At 41.5% G+C, this 17789-nt stretch overlaps 1 protein-coding gene across 2 annotated transcripts in view; it reads left to right on the top strand.

The window, feature by feature from the left end:
* PRKCZ (protein kinase C zeta) overlaps positions 1 to 17789 on the top strand; it is a 93628-nt gene that overhangs the window by 63648 nt on the left and 12191 nt on the right. Inside the window, exons 7-11 of one of the 2 annotated variants that reach the window (XM_035116949.2) lie at positions 1448 to 1579; positions 6640 to 6700; positions 8092 to 8144; positions 12866 to 13054; positions 14848 to 14945. In XM_035116949.2, coding sequence (XP_034972840.1) covers positions 1448 to 1579; positions 6640 to 6700; positions 8092 to 8144; positions 12866 to 13054; positions 14848 to 14945 — 533 coding nt within the window. Of the gene's footprint in view, positions 1 to 1447; positions 1580 to 6618; positions 6701 to 8091; positions 8145 to 12865; positions 13055 to 14847; positions 14946 to 17789 lie in introns of both variants that reach the window. The other variant, XM_035116948.2, reaches the window with a different exon arrangement.

The raw sequence follows: 17789 nt of genomic DNA, 5'->3' as shown, positions 1-17789 counted from the left end.
AGGGGGAGATCTTTGGCCATCTTAAAAGGCCAGTACACACATTCTTATCAATTTAGTTCTGCAGAGGCATAAAATTTCATTGAGCATCTTGCTAACCCAACAATGGGGTGCTATTCACTTGTTCCACTGACCTGGAAAAAAAGCTTCAAGCAAATAGGCTCTTGAATTCTACAGCTTCATCTAATGCATCTGTCAATGCTTGGACTGAACTACTCATCCCTTCATGATAGCAGGTTGTGCTCCTCATCTTTTGAAATCACTGCACAGTCATTGTTATCTTATTGTTCTTTTGCTAATGGAATACCCATTCTGATCTTTTGCCTTTGCTTCATGAACAGAAAAGGAAGTGTTTGTACGAAGGCATAATAGCAGAATGCCTCTTGCTGTAATAGTGGTAGATTTGTGAATGGTTTTGCATTTACACTATGAATTTGGGCATTGAATGATGTATATTTGGTGGGGACTGGTTTGAATCTTCCATGTGTATTAAGTGTGGGTCACTGAAATCAGGCCAGTAGCTTGGATGTACGGAGCTCCATAGTTGTACCTGAGAGCTTTGCACAAGCCAGGTGTTTGTTTTTACTTTGACAAAAGTAATATTAACCCCAGAAGAGAAGCATTTTCAGTGATGTGTTTAGTGTATCTGTTTTGCCCCATAGAAAGTAGTTGACAGCACAAGCTTCTGTTTGCTATCATCTAAGGAACGGCCATAGCTCAGTGTTAGAGTTTCTGCTTTTTGCATGTAGAAGGTCCCAGGTTCAATCCCTTGTATGTCCTGTTAAAATGTAGAATGCAAGAAAGAGGGTGCTCTGCCTGAGATCCTGGAGAGCTGCTGCCAGTCACAGTAGAGAGTATTGAGCTAGATTTATTTGTTTGTTTTCAGTATGTTTATTCTGCTCTTCAGCCAAAAAGGCTCCTAGAGGAACTCACAGCTCAAGAAAAAATAAGACCCATCTTTGCCCTCAGGCCTAAAGTCTAGAAGACATGTGACAAAAGGGATGGATTGATTGGGAGAGTAGCAGAAAAGCAAGCTTGAGCATCATTTCTAAAAGTTACAAGGTTCTTAAAGAGGACCATCTGGGATGGAAACAATTCAGTGAGAAAAGGAGCCAAAGGGTGTCTCAGGAGAGCCAGTGGAGTGGCCTGGCTTCCCATCTTTCCCTCTGCTGCTTCTGGTGAACAAATAATCTGCTCCCTAACTTTCTGGACAGTAGTAGTTACAGGTAGGTAGCCGTGTTGGTCTGGCGTAGTCAGACCAACTGTTTCTGGCCAGTGAAAGTTATGTATGAGAGAATCTATTATTAGTCCTATAGAAAGTTGCCAAATTGCACTTGTGAACAATGTTTCAGTGTGCAAAATGCTTTTAACCCCCCCCCCCTTTTATCTGGAAGATGTCTCTAAGTGGGTGTACCTGAAAGATGATTCATACTTTCCCCCCATCTTCTAGAGAGCATACTGTGGCCAGTGCAGTGAAAGGATATGGGGTCTCGGAAGGCAAGGCTACAAGTGTATCAACTGCAAGTTATTGGTCCATAAACGCTGTCACATTCTTGTCCCACTGACCTGCAAAAGGCATATGGTAAGTTTGGCTCCAGCACAAAGCTTCAGTGGGGGTGTGTACTTTTTTCATGTTTGAAGGCTATACAGATGTGCGGTTCATTAATTTTAAAATATCTGGTGTTTGTAGCCTCCTTCTACCTCAGCCTGCTTGTGAGGTGCATGAGATGGATGGCAGTGATGAATTTGATAAGAACTCAATGAGTGCAGTTTTATTGAACCTAATTTGGACACCGTCTGCCCTGTGTGAAGGAAGTGCGAAGGGTTGGGTGCTTGGGTTTCATTTTTATCTGCTGGTGAGTGGCTGGGAGAATTGTAAAATTGTAAACTGCCTTGGGTACCTTGGTAAAAAGGTGGTATATAAATTCAAATAAATAGTATTTTAGTTTTGGAATAAGTACAAAAATGTTGTGGTGTTGAGTTGAAACTGCTCCTTTTTGCCCATACCTTTCAGAATTACTATTCTCTTCACCTCACTTATCCAAAAAGCCAAAGTTAACTTGCATTTACACTTATTGATCTGAACCTCTCGTTTTAAATTTTATCTTACACTATACACTAATATTTTCCAAGTTTCATGAAAACACCATCTCATTATGTAAACTAGCTATCCCCAGCTTGGTATGTGCAATATGTTTCGGAGTATAACCCTAATCAGCCCCAGCTAGCATAGCTATGGCTGTGTGAAAGCTGGCAAAAACTGGTGTAGATCATAATAATAATAATAATAATAATAATAATAATAATAATAATAATAATAATAATATGTTTATACCTCACCCATCTGGCTGGGTTTTGTGATGCTATTACCAAGAGCAATTATCTAAAAATCTTAATGCAGGCCATCTTCACAATCAGAATTTGGTGGATATCTTGTTTAACAGATCACTGTTGTTTGAAGAAAAGGTTCTCTAGTAAAGATGACACACAGAAGACCAACCTTCATTCAGCATCGGGCCAATTTGTAGCCAAACCCATAGCTTTTGACTTACAGCATTGCAGCCATGCCTTAAATATCTTGGGCCTATGTTTTTACTTTATTCAGGTGCTTTGAGCTATTCTGAGTCCCTCATAATATAAAAGGCCTTTCACTTATATCATAAACATAAAGGTAAAGGTAAAGGGATCCCTGACCATTAGGTCCAGTCGTGACCGACTCTGGGGTTGCGCGCTCATCTCGCATTATTGGCCGAGGGAGCCGGCGTATAGCTCCCAGGTCATGTGGCCAGCATGACAAAGCCGCTTCTGGCAAACCAGAGCAGCACATGGAAACGCCGTTTACCTTCCCGCTGTAGCGGTTCCTATTTATCTACTTGCGTTTTGACGTGCTTTCGAACTGCTAGGTTGGCAGGAGCTGGGACCAAGCAGCGGGAGCTCACCCCGTCACAGGGATTCGAACCGCCAACCTTCTGATCAGCAAGCCCTAGGTTCAGTGGTTTAACCACAGCGCCACCTGGGTCCCTATCATAAACATATATTCTCTTAAACTATGGGAATAAACTCCACTCCCATATCCTTTGCCATATTATGCAACCCTTACTAAATTATTTTAATTGGTAATCTCCCAATCCTTTCCATTGAGGTTGACTTGTAGTCCTGCTTTGATATGAGATGTTAAGTGCTTTAGAAAAGGATCTTGCCTTACCCTTACTTGAATCTATGCTCTTGTGCACGCCATTCTCACTTCAAGGGAGTTTCTCCAGGATTAATATCTAATTCATTCATTCATATAAAATAGATATGTATGTATTTCCCTCCTGTATAGTCAGTTATTTCTGACAGGATCTTATTAGCGTCCTTGCTAACCCACATAAGAAACTATCCAGCCATAGCTTTCACTCTGCTTAGGGTTTGTAGGCTTAAAATCAAAACCCATTGGGAATTCATTCTTTCTAGATTAAAGATCCTTTGAATGCTTTTGGAGTTTGTTTCTTGCCTGTGCTTTCAGGACTTTCCTGCTACTTTAAATTGGTTCCAGGTTTTTGCAATATAGATTTTATAGGCTCTGTGCATTATATATTTGTCACTGGAAAAAAGGAACAATTAGAATAAGAAAATGCAAAAACTAAATGACATCTTTATATATAAATGCAAAGCTTTATAAAGCATATGAAGTCAAGTTGGGTATAGAATGTCCTACTTAATAGCTCAAAAGGTGCCTGCAGTTACATGCAGTTGTAACAAAAGTCAAAGTGGAAGGTATTTGTTAACATGTGCTGAGGCAAGATCCTCTATTGCAGGCACGTCCAACAGGTAGATCGTGATCTACCGGTAGATCACTGGATGTCTGTGGTAGATCACTGCTAGATCACTGGCACCCCAAAAAAAGCTCACCCAAAATTTTCCTCCTCCATAAAAAAAGCTGAACAACTATAACCTGAAGCCCTAAACGAAAATGGGCCTCCCTCCCTCCTAAAAGAAGCTCAACAGGTTTGACCTAAACCCCCCAAAACAGGGCTTCCCTTCCTTAAAAAAACTCAACAGCTTTGACCTGAACCCCCCAAAAAGGGGGTAGATCACTCCCAGTTTTTAACTCTGAGTAGATCACAGTCTCTTGGGAGTTGGCCCACCCCTGCTCTATTGTAAACAAAAGTGGCTTTTGAAGCAAATAATCCATTCTGTGGTAATTTATATGCCACTTTTCCAGATGTTTGTCTTGGGAAATCCCAGGGAAAACGACATCATGATGACATGAAAATTTATAGAACTTAATTTTGCACAGTGCCTATGTGTCTAAAACTACAGGTATTAAGTTCTTAAAATGTTATCTAAAAAAGGATGCTTTGGAATGGCACTTGAAAAATCTTCAGATATGAGGATGGATTAGCCTCCATAAATAGGGCACATCTTTAATTTTGGCTTTGCACCTGCGAAGGTTCTGTTATATCCATGAACTGTGCATGTTCTAGAATGCAGCAAGCAGAGGGCCAAAGAGACGCAGGTTTGCTTGTAGGAGGAGGAATATTTTTAGCCAAAAATGTTTCTTTTTTTATAATTCAAAAGCATTTGAAAAAGGAAATAAGTCAGCTTGTTGGCTTCTGTGACTCCTTGAGCAGAAAGAAAAAATAAATCCCCATTAGTAAGCAAGATGTCTTGTCAACGCAGAGAGGTATTTTTTTCCATAAAAGTATCAGGTTGTGAATCTGGACTTTAAAAAGTTTTCAGAATTTTGAGACCATTGATTGAACCAGAATTTTCCTTGGGGGACAGAGGGATCCTAAATGGTCCTGTTCACACATTAGAAGTGATGGGGTGGTTTAAAAATGTGGAGGAAATTATCAAATCAACTTAAACAGGAAAGAATCCCTGGAGTCATTATGCTTCATTGTTGGAATATTGAAAGAAAAGACAAGGGAAATTTAGGGATATCTTTAAATTAAAGTATATATTGGAGGTTTGGTAATATACCCTTGGAAAGATGCGTTTAACAAGTTTTCTTGCACTTTTGAATCAAGGGTTTTAAAATGCTGTCTGCCATTTTGGCAAACAGGCTGAAAAGGGGGATACTTGCTTGTGTGAATACGGATAAAATGAATTTATACCAGAGTAAAATATTTTATTCATTATAGAGAGACTCATATAATGGATTATGTTAATGACAAGAACAGGCCTGCATTATCCAGCTTTCCCATCCCATGTTTTGAAATATCCATGGAAACTCCTCAGTGTTTCGTATATTCTTGCTCTGAGGATCTGTAGGTGTGAATCGGATGCATGTTAAAATGTGCGTTTGGATGTGGTATGCTCCTTTGCACCATTATTTATTCATTTATTTAATGCATCTTTGTCTTGCCTTTCAGCTGTAAAAGTCTCCCACAATGTCTTACATCAATCCAGTAATAAGATTGTCTTTGCCCTCAGGTTTACGTACTAAAAGGCATGACACAAAAGGAGAAAAGACAGGGAGAGAGTAGGAAAGAAGCAAACTCGGGTGCTAGTTCTTAGTTACAGTGTTCTCTTTAGCAGGGAGAGGAGAATGTAAGCTTACTGCTGCAGCTGCTCCTCTGGCATATGAATGTGACCAGTTAGGTCTCCATCTTGCCAGGATAGAAGGCAAAGGGACCCAACCTCCCAGTAGTCCTTGAGGCTAATAGCCCTACTGGCTAATGAATGGGGTCAGAGTAAGCTGCCCTTTTATCTGTGCAATCCCAGGGCAACTGTCAGCTGGAACACTCAGTAGGGTGCACGTTCAGGTGTGTGTATATTAGCTCTTAAACATTTGGCTACCTTGCACAAGTCTTTGTACATTCAGTTGCTAGTAACATTTTCCACAACAGAAAGTAAATTGGAACCAGAGCGGAGTTGGGCTCAGAATAAATGCCCCCATCACCAGAACTACAGCATTTGCCTTCAGAAACAAAACCTGTTAGATTATGACATAATGCTTAATTGAAGTCTACAAAACCCATGGCAAAAACTCATAGCAGATCTTGATAGGAGACAATATAATACCTATTTAAAGCACCATACAACTTGTATTATCTACCTAATTTTCCTCCATGTAGGAAACGACCTATGTTCTGCAACATGTACACAGAGTTATACATGTTTGTCTCACCTTGAACTACTGCTGTCTTTCCTACATGAAGTGATACCATTTAGTGAAGGTGGATCCTTAGAAATCCTGAGATTTCAGCACATTTTAATCTGGTTTCCAAACCTACTTTTTGCAGTCATGACTTAAAATTCTTTGTACAAAAAAATTGAGTTTTTTTCAGCAATATACAAGAGCTTACAAATGATGCCCAAACATCTTGGGGTACACTAATATATTTTTAGAGTGCAGTCGTATCTCTTGGGCTTTTTTAATCCTCTCCCCCAAAATCTACACTCTTTCTTGCTGTATGCTGTTGCTATAATCTCATATGAGACAAGTTTGGAAATCTTTAACTCTGCTGGTTTTATTTTAAAAAGATAATAAGTGTAAGGCTTGTTTCCATGCCAAGCTATATGCTAGTTAATTGGAGAAGCATACTGCAGGGGGGGAGAGTCTTCAGGGAGCATGCTAGAGTTGCATGAAAGTCAACATTAGTGAGTTTTCAGTAATATATATTCTTACAGGATTCTGTGATGCCTTCCCAGGAACCTCAATTAGATGATAAGAATGATGAAGCTGACATTCCCACAGAAGAGAGTGATGGAAGTAAGTAATGTTTCTTTTCTCAATGTACATGTTTGGGGGTGGGGAATCAGCTATTCTAGCCATTATACAGTGCCATTAAATGTAAAAATCCCTAGAAATTTAATTGGTAGTTTGGATCTCCCAGTTGCACCCTGTTGCAAAGTGAGAACAACTATGTTTGGTCCAAGACTATGGAATGGCTGTACCATGAGAAGCCCATAGTTTAGTAGTAGAGCACACACAGTAGTAGAGCATACATAAGTTCCTGTGTTCAATGCCAAGCAACTGCTGGCCCTCTGCTTGAACTGGAGATCAGCAGCCAGTCTGTGTAGTACAGTCGTACCTCGGGTTACGACCACCTCGGTTTGCGAACAGTTCGGGTTACGAACTGCGCAAACCCGGAAGTGTTTTCGCCGCACGCGCGTGTGCATAAGCCGCGCGCGCGATCGCGCGATTTGCGCATGCACGAAAATCGCAAAAATCGCGCTTTGCGCATGCGCAAAATGGCGGCGCCCGTCGCGCTCGGTTTGCGAACTATTCGGGTTACGAACTGCGATCCGGAACGGATCGCGTTCGTAACCCGAGGTATTACTGTAGTACAATTACAATTTCAACACCTTTATTGGCATATATATAAAATATAAAAACAAAGACAAGACATATAAAACATATAGGACATTAGTATAAATAGTAACTCTACATCATACAGAAATAATGGTGAGCAGGAGGAGGAAGAGGCACACAAGGGATCCTCAGCTATCATTATTGAAGGCTAGATGTACTGATTTTAATTACATAAATTCTGGACAAGTAGTGGGCCATAATTCTGGTAATTTCGGGGAAGTCATCCCTCAGCAAGAGCTGGACCACTGTTTCCTTGTTGGGGAGGGTTCCAGGTCTCATAAAGGATAAGACGGGGCCAAAATAAAAGAAATTAGAAAGGGGACAGTCCAGAATCATGTGAGCCATAGAGTCTACCTCTTTCTGGCCACAAGGGCATAATCTATTCCAGTAGGGGATGCCTTTGAGTCTTCCGGCTAACACAGAGGATGGAAAAGCATTTAGACGGGCCAACATAAATACTCTGCGATAAAAAGGAGATACCAGGTCATATAAATAATTAGGTATCAATCCTTGGTGCGGCGGCAGCCCCAGGAAGGCAGGCGAGCATACTAGAGGTTGGGCAGGATGAAGTTTCTGGAATTCAATATCAAGCAGTCTCTGCTTAATAAGAGTAAAGATATATGAATCCTCATATGTCAGGAGGGAATCCACTGAAAGGCCTAGTTGCCTAAGTTTGTTGGAAATATTAGAGAACCATGTAAAGCTGTGGCTATCTTTCAGAAGATAGGATATCAGGCTATGTAGTAGTATTGATTGCTTTTATTCTGCTTTGTCATTTTCTCTTGCAGTACCTTATATTCCTTCAGCCCGAAAACATGACAATATTAAAGATGATTCTGAGGTAGGTTTTATTAAAAAGTTTAACTGTTGGGTTTTTCTTCAGTCTATTAAGAATGCACATTTCCTTATTTCTGTCATACTTTTTCAGCAATTAAATAACCTTTAATTTTGGTCCTAGCAGGTTCATTAGATAGACCTGTTGCATCTCCTGTATTAGCACCATCTCTAGCAGTCTTCCTTTCTAGGGTTGCAATCTCCCATCCACCTCCAGGTGACACTTAACTGCAACCCCCTCCCTGCAGTGGTGAAATCAATGCAATCTGCCTGGTCCCATTTACCTACTGTAACCTATGGTTCCTGTTTTCTAATAGCTATCCATGGAAAAGAACTGTTCCTGGAAAAATGTTGGGTCTATCTTCAGGAGATAAAATACTGAGTGGGATGCAAATTGAGTGCCCTTGTATGGGCTTGAATGCCAGTGCATGGTCCCCCCTTCATGCATCCCAAGAATCACTATACAGATAGTTAATGTTCATAGAATCATAGGACTTCCCCTGCAAAGACAGGCTCTGGTGGATTGAGCAGATGAGACCAATAATAGGTCCACTGGTCAAGAAGGTGATTTCTGCCTGTGCTGAGGGAAGTGAGGGGCAGATGGAGCTCATCATCCTGGGAAGGTAGCCCATCTAGGAGAAGTAAGACTTTGATTCTAACCTCCACTGTCTTTTGGGATATCTTTGGGAGAGAAAAGGACTAAGGAGTAAACCCTACACAAATCCAGAGCGGAGTCCCTAAGACAGTCAGATGGCACCTTGTACACTTCCTTCTGGCAACTCCAGCAGCCAAGCAGATGCCAAATGCATTTCTCTGCTTTCCTTTGGACCACATCAGCGAGACTGAGGGTGGGGGTCTTTTTGTCTGGGCAGCTCTGGACTTCCCTACACACTGCCCAGGCTTGCGTCCCAGTAGGGTCACTTCTGTTTGACTTCACCCCCGGAGGCATAGCTGCCAAGTTTTCCCTTTTCTTGCGAGGAAGCCTATTCAGCATAATGGAAAATCCCTTTAAAAAAGGGATAACTTGGCAGCTATGCCCGGAGGCACGCTCCATTGCCAGCAACAATAGAATCATAGGACTGTAGAGTAGGAAGGGTGTGCAAGGGTCATCTAGTCCAACCCCTTTGCAATGCAGGAATCACACCTAAAGAGTCCCTGACAGATGGCCATTTAACCTCTGTTTAAAAACCTGTGTTGAAGGATAGTTCACCACCTGAAGTAGTCCGTTCTACTGTCAAACAGCTCTTAAAACCAGAAAGTTCTTCCTAATGTTTAGTTGGAATATTCTTTCTTCTAATTTGAATCTTGGTTCTGGAGCAGCAGAAAAAAGCTTGCTCCATTTCCATGTGACAACCCTTCAGATGTTTTGGAGCTACAGAAATTCTATAACTTGATGTGTTATGAGATGAGATTTTTTTTAAAATGCTTGAACATCTAAAAAAACTCACCCTCTCCTTTTTATAGAGGTCATCTCAACAATCTAGGACCATTCTTCCCCCAACCTCCAAGTAGCTGCTTGATAAATCCAGAAACACTTTAAATAGCCTTAAAGTGTTTTCAGAACAATCACTTTTAAAGAACAAAGATGCCAGGCAATTATTTAATAAACAGAACATCATTTGAAATGCTTCATCTTCTTTCTTCACTAGATTGGCTGCCAGTGCTAGTAATGTTCACATGAGTGGCTTCTGCAGTTCACTAGACTGTCCTACTTTCAGCCCATATATTCGCTGCCTAAAGCAATCGTTTCTAAAACCCCAAGCTGAAATACAAGTTAAACAGAATAATTGATTGATTTTCTTAACAATTGTCTAAGAAAAATGAGTATTTGTTGTGTTAGATGTACACATAACTGGATGTGCGGTTCCCCTGCCTTAATATTCTTACATTTGATTGTCCCCACTGCCCTAACAAGTCATTCTAAAAAGCACATCCTGGAGATGTGTCGCTGGTCTTATTCAGAGGAATCTTTAAGCTCTGTTCAATCTCCTGTTAATAGCAGTCAATCCTAGATCAAGACTCCTTATATAAATGCTTTCCCTAGTTCAGATCCTTGATCTGGCTAAAAGCAGAGTACCATAAGGTCAAACCAAAATAGACTGTTAAAATATTAAACATTGTACATATAGTTTAACTATTTTAAAGTTTTGCATTGCATTTGGTTTGGGAAATAACCCCACATTGCTTCAAATAATAATTACTAGTACTCTAAAATAAACAGTCACGAAGAGGCACCTTTCATAAGTCTCTCGCTAGAGAGGGAAAATCTTTTTTTGAGGACAAATATTTTCTTTTGGACTAAGGTCAGATTAGGGCATATTCTCAGTTGTTTATTTGATCTGGTCAATTTCAGAATAGTATTATTACTGTATTGTTATGCACAAAGCAATGAACAAAGTTAAGAATGACATCAAAAGCACCATAAAAATCTCATTAAGACTATAAAGTCTGTCTCCCTCTTATTGAATATTAGGTGCAGCATGAAGATGTGTCTTTTTAATCAGGCCTTTGGGAAACTATAATGCTGTATTTGTGATTAGAATTTTTGCTGTGTTTTTGTGCTTAAATTGTTAGACTGATTATTTTAGTATCTTAATGGTTCCTTAGGTTTTTATGGGAGGCAGGTGGCGCTGTGATCTAAACCACCGAGCCTCTTGGGCTTGCCGATTGGAAGGTTGGTGGTTTGAATCCGTGTGACGGGGTGAGCTCCCTTTGCTGTGTCCCAGCTTCTGCTAACCTAGCAGTTCAAAAGCATACCAGTGCAAGTAGATAAATGGGTACCATTGCGGTGGGAAGATAAATGGCATTTCCGTGCACTCTGGCTTCCGTCACGGTGTTCCGTTGTGGCAGAAGTGGTTTAGTCATGCTGGCCACATGACCCGGAAAGCTGTCTGTGGACAAATGCCAGCTCCCTCTGCCTGAAGCGAGATGAGCACCACACCCCATAGTCTCCTTTGACTGGACTTAACCATCCAGGGGTCTTTTACCTTTAGCCTTTTACCTAGGTTTTTATATTTCCTTAGTTTTATTTGTTTAATTGCACATATTTTAAACCACTCTGGTGAAGAGCAGTTTAAAATTAAATCAAATAAACAGCAACATTTATGGTGAAACAGAGCACTAAACAGCTTGCTTTAAACAGGAGTTTTTTCAAAAAGCCTTAAAAGTTAGAACAGGCGTAGGCAAACTCGGCCCTCCAGATGTTTTGGGACTAAAACTCCCATCATCCCTAGCTAACAGGACCAGTGGTCAGAGATGATGGGAATTGTAGTCTCAAAACATATGGAGGGCCAAGTTTGCCTATGCATGAGCTGGAAGGAAGCCTAATAGATCTCCTCTGGAAGGGCATTCCAGAGTTTGGGCACTACCACTGAAAAGGCACCATCCCTTCTGAGTTCTTTGGTAATGGATTTTGAAGGTTATGTTTAGAGTTTGGGAATGTTCATATCAGAGAAGTGGTATTTGAGGTAAACTGTTCCTAGACTGTTTAGCACAGGGTAAAACAGGTAAACAATGGAGCTGGTACATTACTGGAGTTATATGATCTAATTCAGGCATCCCCAAACTGCAGCCCTCCAGATGTTTTGGCCTACAACTCCCATGATCCCTAGTTAACAGGACCAGTGGTCGGGGAAGATGGGAATTGTAGTCCAAAAACATCTGGAGGGCTGAAGTTTGGGGATGCCTGATCTAATTGCTGAGCAGTTCTTTCCAGGCAGCCTAGTCTTCTGTCTCCACCACATGACTTTTGTATCATACAGCCATCAGAGGAAAAAGCAACTGCACCTAGGCATCCCTCGATTGTTCGATGATACAGCTCCATCTAAGAGCTGCTGCCATGTATATGAAACTAAATTATCTCTTATTTGTGTGAAACTAATTATCTTTTGTAAGCTACCTTGGGAGGGCATTGCCCTGAAGAGCAACATATAAGTACTAAAAATATACAATCAAAACTGAACAGGACTGCTGAGTTTCACTCTTTCTCCCAATAGTTCAACCCTCCTTTTATCAACCAATGCCTCTAGAAGCCAAAAGGTCATTCCACCAGGGAAATTGCCATTTCTAGCCTTCATTGTAGGTTTGTCAGTAGAGGAGCTGTGCAAAGCTTCCATGTAGTCTACACCATCTATGTTTCTGAAACACTGTTGTCTAGAACCTCCCAAGGGTGCAACATTTTCCTCCCAGGTATGTCAGCTCACTAATCTAACATATATAGGAAACTGCAGAAAGGTCACAAAGAAGACTGATAGGTTACTTATCTGTCAGTGATGTTCTTCGAGTGGTCACCTCTGTGGTCACACAACATTTCCATTGTGTGTGTTGCCCTGTGCACCAGGAAAGTTGCAGTCACTGAGAAGGAATGTGCACACCCCATGCCTTCACTGGGATTTCCCTTTGGGGGAATAGAGGAGGCAATGCCTGCTTCCTGACTAAAGCGCTAAAATGCTGTTTTGAAGCACAGGTCTTGCATAGCAGTACAAAGTGCTACTCACTTTAAATACAAGCAACAGTGCTGCTGATGAGACCTCTGTGAGCAAGCTGATACTGGAGAAGAATGATTCACACTCACCTAAGACAAGTGTTGAAAATGAGAGGATATTTTTATTTATTTAAGTATGATTGAGGAGGAGCAGTATTTAGCAATTTTTATGGTATGTTAAGCTGCCAGTGTTTGTTTTTTTCAAAAGGCTATGTGGTGTCTTACCTGCTTGCCTCTCCTTATAGGAGCTCAAGCCAGTTATTGATGGAATGGATGGAATTAAAATCTCTCAGGGGCTTGGTCTACAGGACTTTGATCTAATCAGAGTTATTGGACGAGGAAGCTATGCCAAAGTTCTATTAGTGCGGTTAAAAAAAAATGATCAAATTTATGCGATGAAAGTAGTGAAGAAAGAATTAGTCCACGATGATGAGGTAAGAGCTTAATTCAGCACATTACATGAAATCACAGAAGCATAGCAAAGAGAATTAATTATAGGTGGGGAATGTATGGTTGATTTGATCATAAATTTCATCCCTCCTCAGCTGATGAACACTTAACAACTGTTGCCATTTTGGTTAGACACAGTAGGCAAGATGACTTTGGGGCAAAATCTATGGGAGATCTATTATCATATCACCCTTAAAAAAACCAAAATCCTTCATCCACAGAATTTGCATGTGGCAATTTATTTGTTAAATGTATTTACTGCTTTTCATCGAAGGATCACAGGGCAGTTTACAATATGTATTTTAATGTATTTTTAATTTTTGGGGAAACCCAGCCAGATGGGCGGGGTACAAATAATAAATTATTATCATCATCATCATCATCATCATCATCATCATCATCATCATCATTATTCATAGCTGCCAAGTTTTCCCTTTTCTCGTGAGGAAGCCTATTCAGCATAAGGGAATTTCCCTTAAAAAAAGGGAGAACTTGGCATTATTATTATACAGTTGATGTTGGCAGAGAGGGTATTGCATTGCATGTCGTTTGGCCCTTTGTTGTCTCTGAAGGTGAGCAGACCTAGGCTCAGCCAATTACGAAAGGCTGTTGGTAATCCCTTGTATACTCCTGAGCTTCTAGGGAATATGCTGGCAAAGCAGTACCAAGCAGGATTGAACTCTCCACTCACCAGCTCATGAGCAGAAGATTCAATCCTCCTCTCTGCAGGGGTCTGCTTCTCCAGCATGAAACAGGACTCAGTCTTTTGAACCCTATCCACCAGCTGATATTTCCCAGTGATGTTATCTGATTGACAGGTGGACTTGGTTTGGGGAAAATGGCCCTGCTGGCCAAGTTATACCCCCTGGCAGGCTGAGACCGGCCCACAGGCCAGAGGTTCCCCACCTGTGATTTAAATGCACAGTTTTTTCTACTGATGAGAAATGGATATAACCCCATCTGCACAGAAACAGTCACTAGTTAATTTTATTTGTATGTCATCTTGTCTCCCAATAAAGACAGATGTCAGCAAAAAAGCAAAACCTTTCCATAGCCGAAACCATCCTCGAGGCAACTTACAACATGCAAAATACCATGTAAATTACAAACAAAGCAAACATCATAAACAATAAAAAACATCAAAAAGTACTCAATGAACCAAACAGTTTCCACACAAATAATATCAAATATAAAGATACAAAACATTCATATCAATAACAGCTACAGAAAATTCCAATAATAGCAACCCCCCCCAAAAAAAAACCCACTTAAAAATACCTGAGTCCAAGAGTCTGTTCAACAGCCTCAGCTTCTGCAGCTGAAGTCAATCAAGGCCAGGTAGAAAAGGGCCTGCAAGGCAGGGAGCAGGTCTTCCAGGACTCACAACCAAGATGTGTATTTTTAAAAAACACAGATAACTTAAATCAGGATTTGGTCAAAGTTATATGAAAGGGAGCACCCCCAAGTTCATTTTAACCAGAGTTAACTATTATATAGAATGATTCATTCAAGGGTAAGGTGTGTGAGGATGAAAGAGAATGTTTTTTCTCTTTCTCATACACTTACCCGAACCTTAATTTTCTGATTTTTAGTGCTTCTGGAACTTTAATATTTTGCACATACAGGCAGGAAAATGTTGAATGGGTCAGGACATCAGTTTAAAGCAAATGCTTTAGTAGTGATATAAATGTGTGCAAGAATAATATAAATGTGTTTGACTTGATGTTGTCTGCAGCCTGTTGTATAGCTGTCATTGTAATGATCAAATTTGTTTCAGGATATTGATTGGGTGCAGACAGAAAAACATGTGTTTGAACAGGCATCCAGTAATCCGTTTTTAGTCGGCTTGCATTCCTGCTTTCAAACGACAAGTCGGTAAGTGAGCAAATCCTTATCTTTTTTCAAAATTTAAGACAACTACTTTCAAGAACCTTGAAGGACACGGCAATCTGCATATCTGTGCTAGAGCTTTGCTACCAGAGTGAATTGAAGTGAGACTTATATGCTGTACAGTGGAACCTCGAGTTGCGGACGTAATGCATCCCGGAGGCATGTCTGCAACTTGAAGCATTTGCATCCAGAAGCCCCGCGTCTGCATGCGCGTTCCGGTACTTCCGGGTACCTTGCCCATCAGGGAGGGATTGGGCGTATCCCCCCCCGGGACACAACTTGAAAAGACATAACGTGAAGCAGACGCAAATGAGGTATGGCTGTAGTCTTCTTGACTCCAGGAGAGTGAATGGCTGCCATTGATTATTTGGCCCTTGTTGCCATTCTTGCTCAAAGTTTACATCTAACATGTCTGAAATGTACTTTTCTGTGTTGTTGTTATTAAATTTATATACCACCCTTCATTCAAAGATCACATGGCAATTTGCAACATAAAAACACAAAAGACATGATGTACTTGGAAAAAGCAATAAGTCTTTTCAGGAATTATTCTAGTGCTTGGGGGTCCTCATTGCTCTGTGTCCTGGTTCATTGCACCAGACAGCAGGGTTCTGTTGGTTTAACAGAGCTGACTTAGACAATAACATGCTTTATCAAACACACATGAGCAAAGCATGCATAACATTAGACAATTTGGCATAGGGAGTGTCCTTGTTAAGATACCAGGATGGAAGAACAGAAATGAAAAAAGTGAAATAAAAAAGCAAATGACAAGATAAGCTATTAAAGTGTGGTGTAGTGGTTAAGAGCAGTGGACTTGTAATCTGGTGAACCGGGTTCGAGTCCCTGCTCCTCCACATGCAGCTGCTGGGTGACCTTGGGCTAGTCACACTTCTCTGAAGTCTCTCAGCCCCACTCACCTCACAGAGTGTTTGTTGTGGGGGAGGAAGGGAAAGGAGAATGTTAGCCGCTTTGAGACTCCTTAGGGTAGTGATAAAGCGGGATATCAAATCGAAACTCTTCTTCTTCTTGTAGAAGGGAGGGAATTTTATAAAATAAATAAGAAACTTGAGGTGTAGTGGGCCATTAATAGCTGTACAGTAAACACTGCTTTATATGTCAATATGTCAACAGAAGTCTCTTAAACGGTTTACAAATCCCAGCGAAAAATCAATATCTATATTAAAATGTAGACACTGTGTGCGCGGAGGTAACACCCTTGCACCATAACCGCTGAACCGAATTGCATCAAATCAGGGCAAAGCGTACCTTGCCCATCAGGGAGGGATTGGGCGTATCCCCCCCCCCAAAAAACCCCACACCTTTCACACCTAAAATAATGATTAAACACAAAAAGTAGTGCCCTGCAGAAGGTCTGAAGACTCCAGCAGCATCCAATAGAAAGGCAGATTGTGCGCTGTCACCAGCAAAAGCTCTGAAGGGCGGTGCCAAATAATGATGTCATCAACTGAGCAACTGAAACCACCAAGGTGGCCATTACCAGTGTGGTGCAGTGGTTAAGAGCAGTAGACTCATAATCTGGGGAACTTTGTCTCCACTCCTCCACATGCAGCTGCTGGGTGACCTTGGGCTAGTCACACTTCTCTGAAGTCTCTCAGCCCCACCCACCTCACAGAGTGTTTGTTGTGGGGGAGGAAGGGAAAGGAGAATGCTAGCCGCTTTGAGACTCCTTCGGGTAGTGATAAAGCGGGATGTCAAATCCAAACTCTTCTTCTTCTTCTTACCACACAACCCACAGAGTCAGGCCGGGGCCAAGGAATGGAGATACAGGGCGGAGGCTTTGGCTCGCATTTACATACTAGCCCAAGCCAAGGCCGACAGACTAGGCCTTGCCTCTACTTTAAAGCCTACAAACCAGGTCTCGGCTCTACTTTACAGACTACGCCTCGGCTCTACTTTACAACCTACAGACTAGGCCTCGGCTCCACTTTACAGACTAGGTCTCAGCTCTACAGCCTACAAACTAGGCCTCTACTCTACTTTAAATACTATCCCGAGTGGAGCCCTGGGTGGGGGTGGGGGGAGGAGGGGCCCGAATAGGTCATGGGCTGACTTAGGGTGGGGGGAGCCACAGGGTGGGGGAAGGGGGGATGGTATACCTCATGGGTCGCTACAGGGTGGGAGTAATCACAGGGATGAGACACAAGGGGGGGCCACATAGTCCAGGGGGGAATGGACACATCCTCCCCCTTTCCTGGGAAACAAGGACCCTGAGAGAAGCACAGCAAACAATCATAAGAAAACAAAAATAATTAAAACAACAAATCCAAGGACAAAGATCATACATCCGGAAAAACATATTACATCAAAACACTAACCAAAAACAAGTTATGCAACCATCTTCATTCAAAACACAAATGACATCAATTCTCCCCCCCCCCAATAAAATCCCCACAGCAACGCGTGGCCAGGTCAGCTAGTGAGAAATAAAATGCAAATTCCTCATTCAAAAATGAACAATGCTACTTTGGTTTAATGATGCTTTTACATTTGAAGGGAAATGGTGTGTGCAAGTAGTAGTGGAGGCTGGAAAGTGTGTTTGCGTATGACTGAGAGTGCGTGCAATAATATATCTGTCTGAAGATAGTGCAGGATACTGTCATCTACCAATCCTCATTGTGATCTGTCCAAAGAGAGGGAGGGAGAGAGCGCAAGGGTTGTCATCGGAGTGAATCCAAAAGAAGATAGAGCAGGCATGCATCAGTCACAGAAGAATTTACTGGGCAGGGAGCGATAGATGGGGGGATGCAGAGACAGGCACTAAAAGCTGGGAGTTCAAAGAGTCAGTCATGCTCAGTGCATGCCAGC

Source organism: Zootoca vivipara, chromosome 6 (assembly GCF_963506605.1).
Source record: "Zootoca vivipara chromosome 6, rZooViv1.1, whole genome shotgun sequence".
NCBI classification, from domain to species: Eukaryota; Metazoa; Chordata; class Lepidosauria; order Squamata; family Lacertidae; genus Zootoca; species Zootoca vivipara.
Note: the sequence above shows the minus strand (reverse complement) of the source record. Positions and strands in the feature narration are given on the sequence as shown.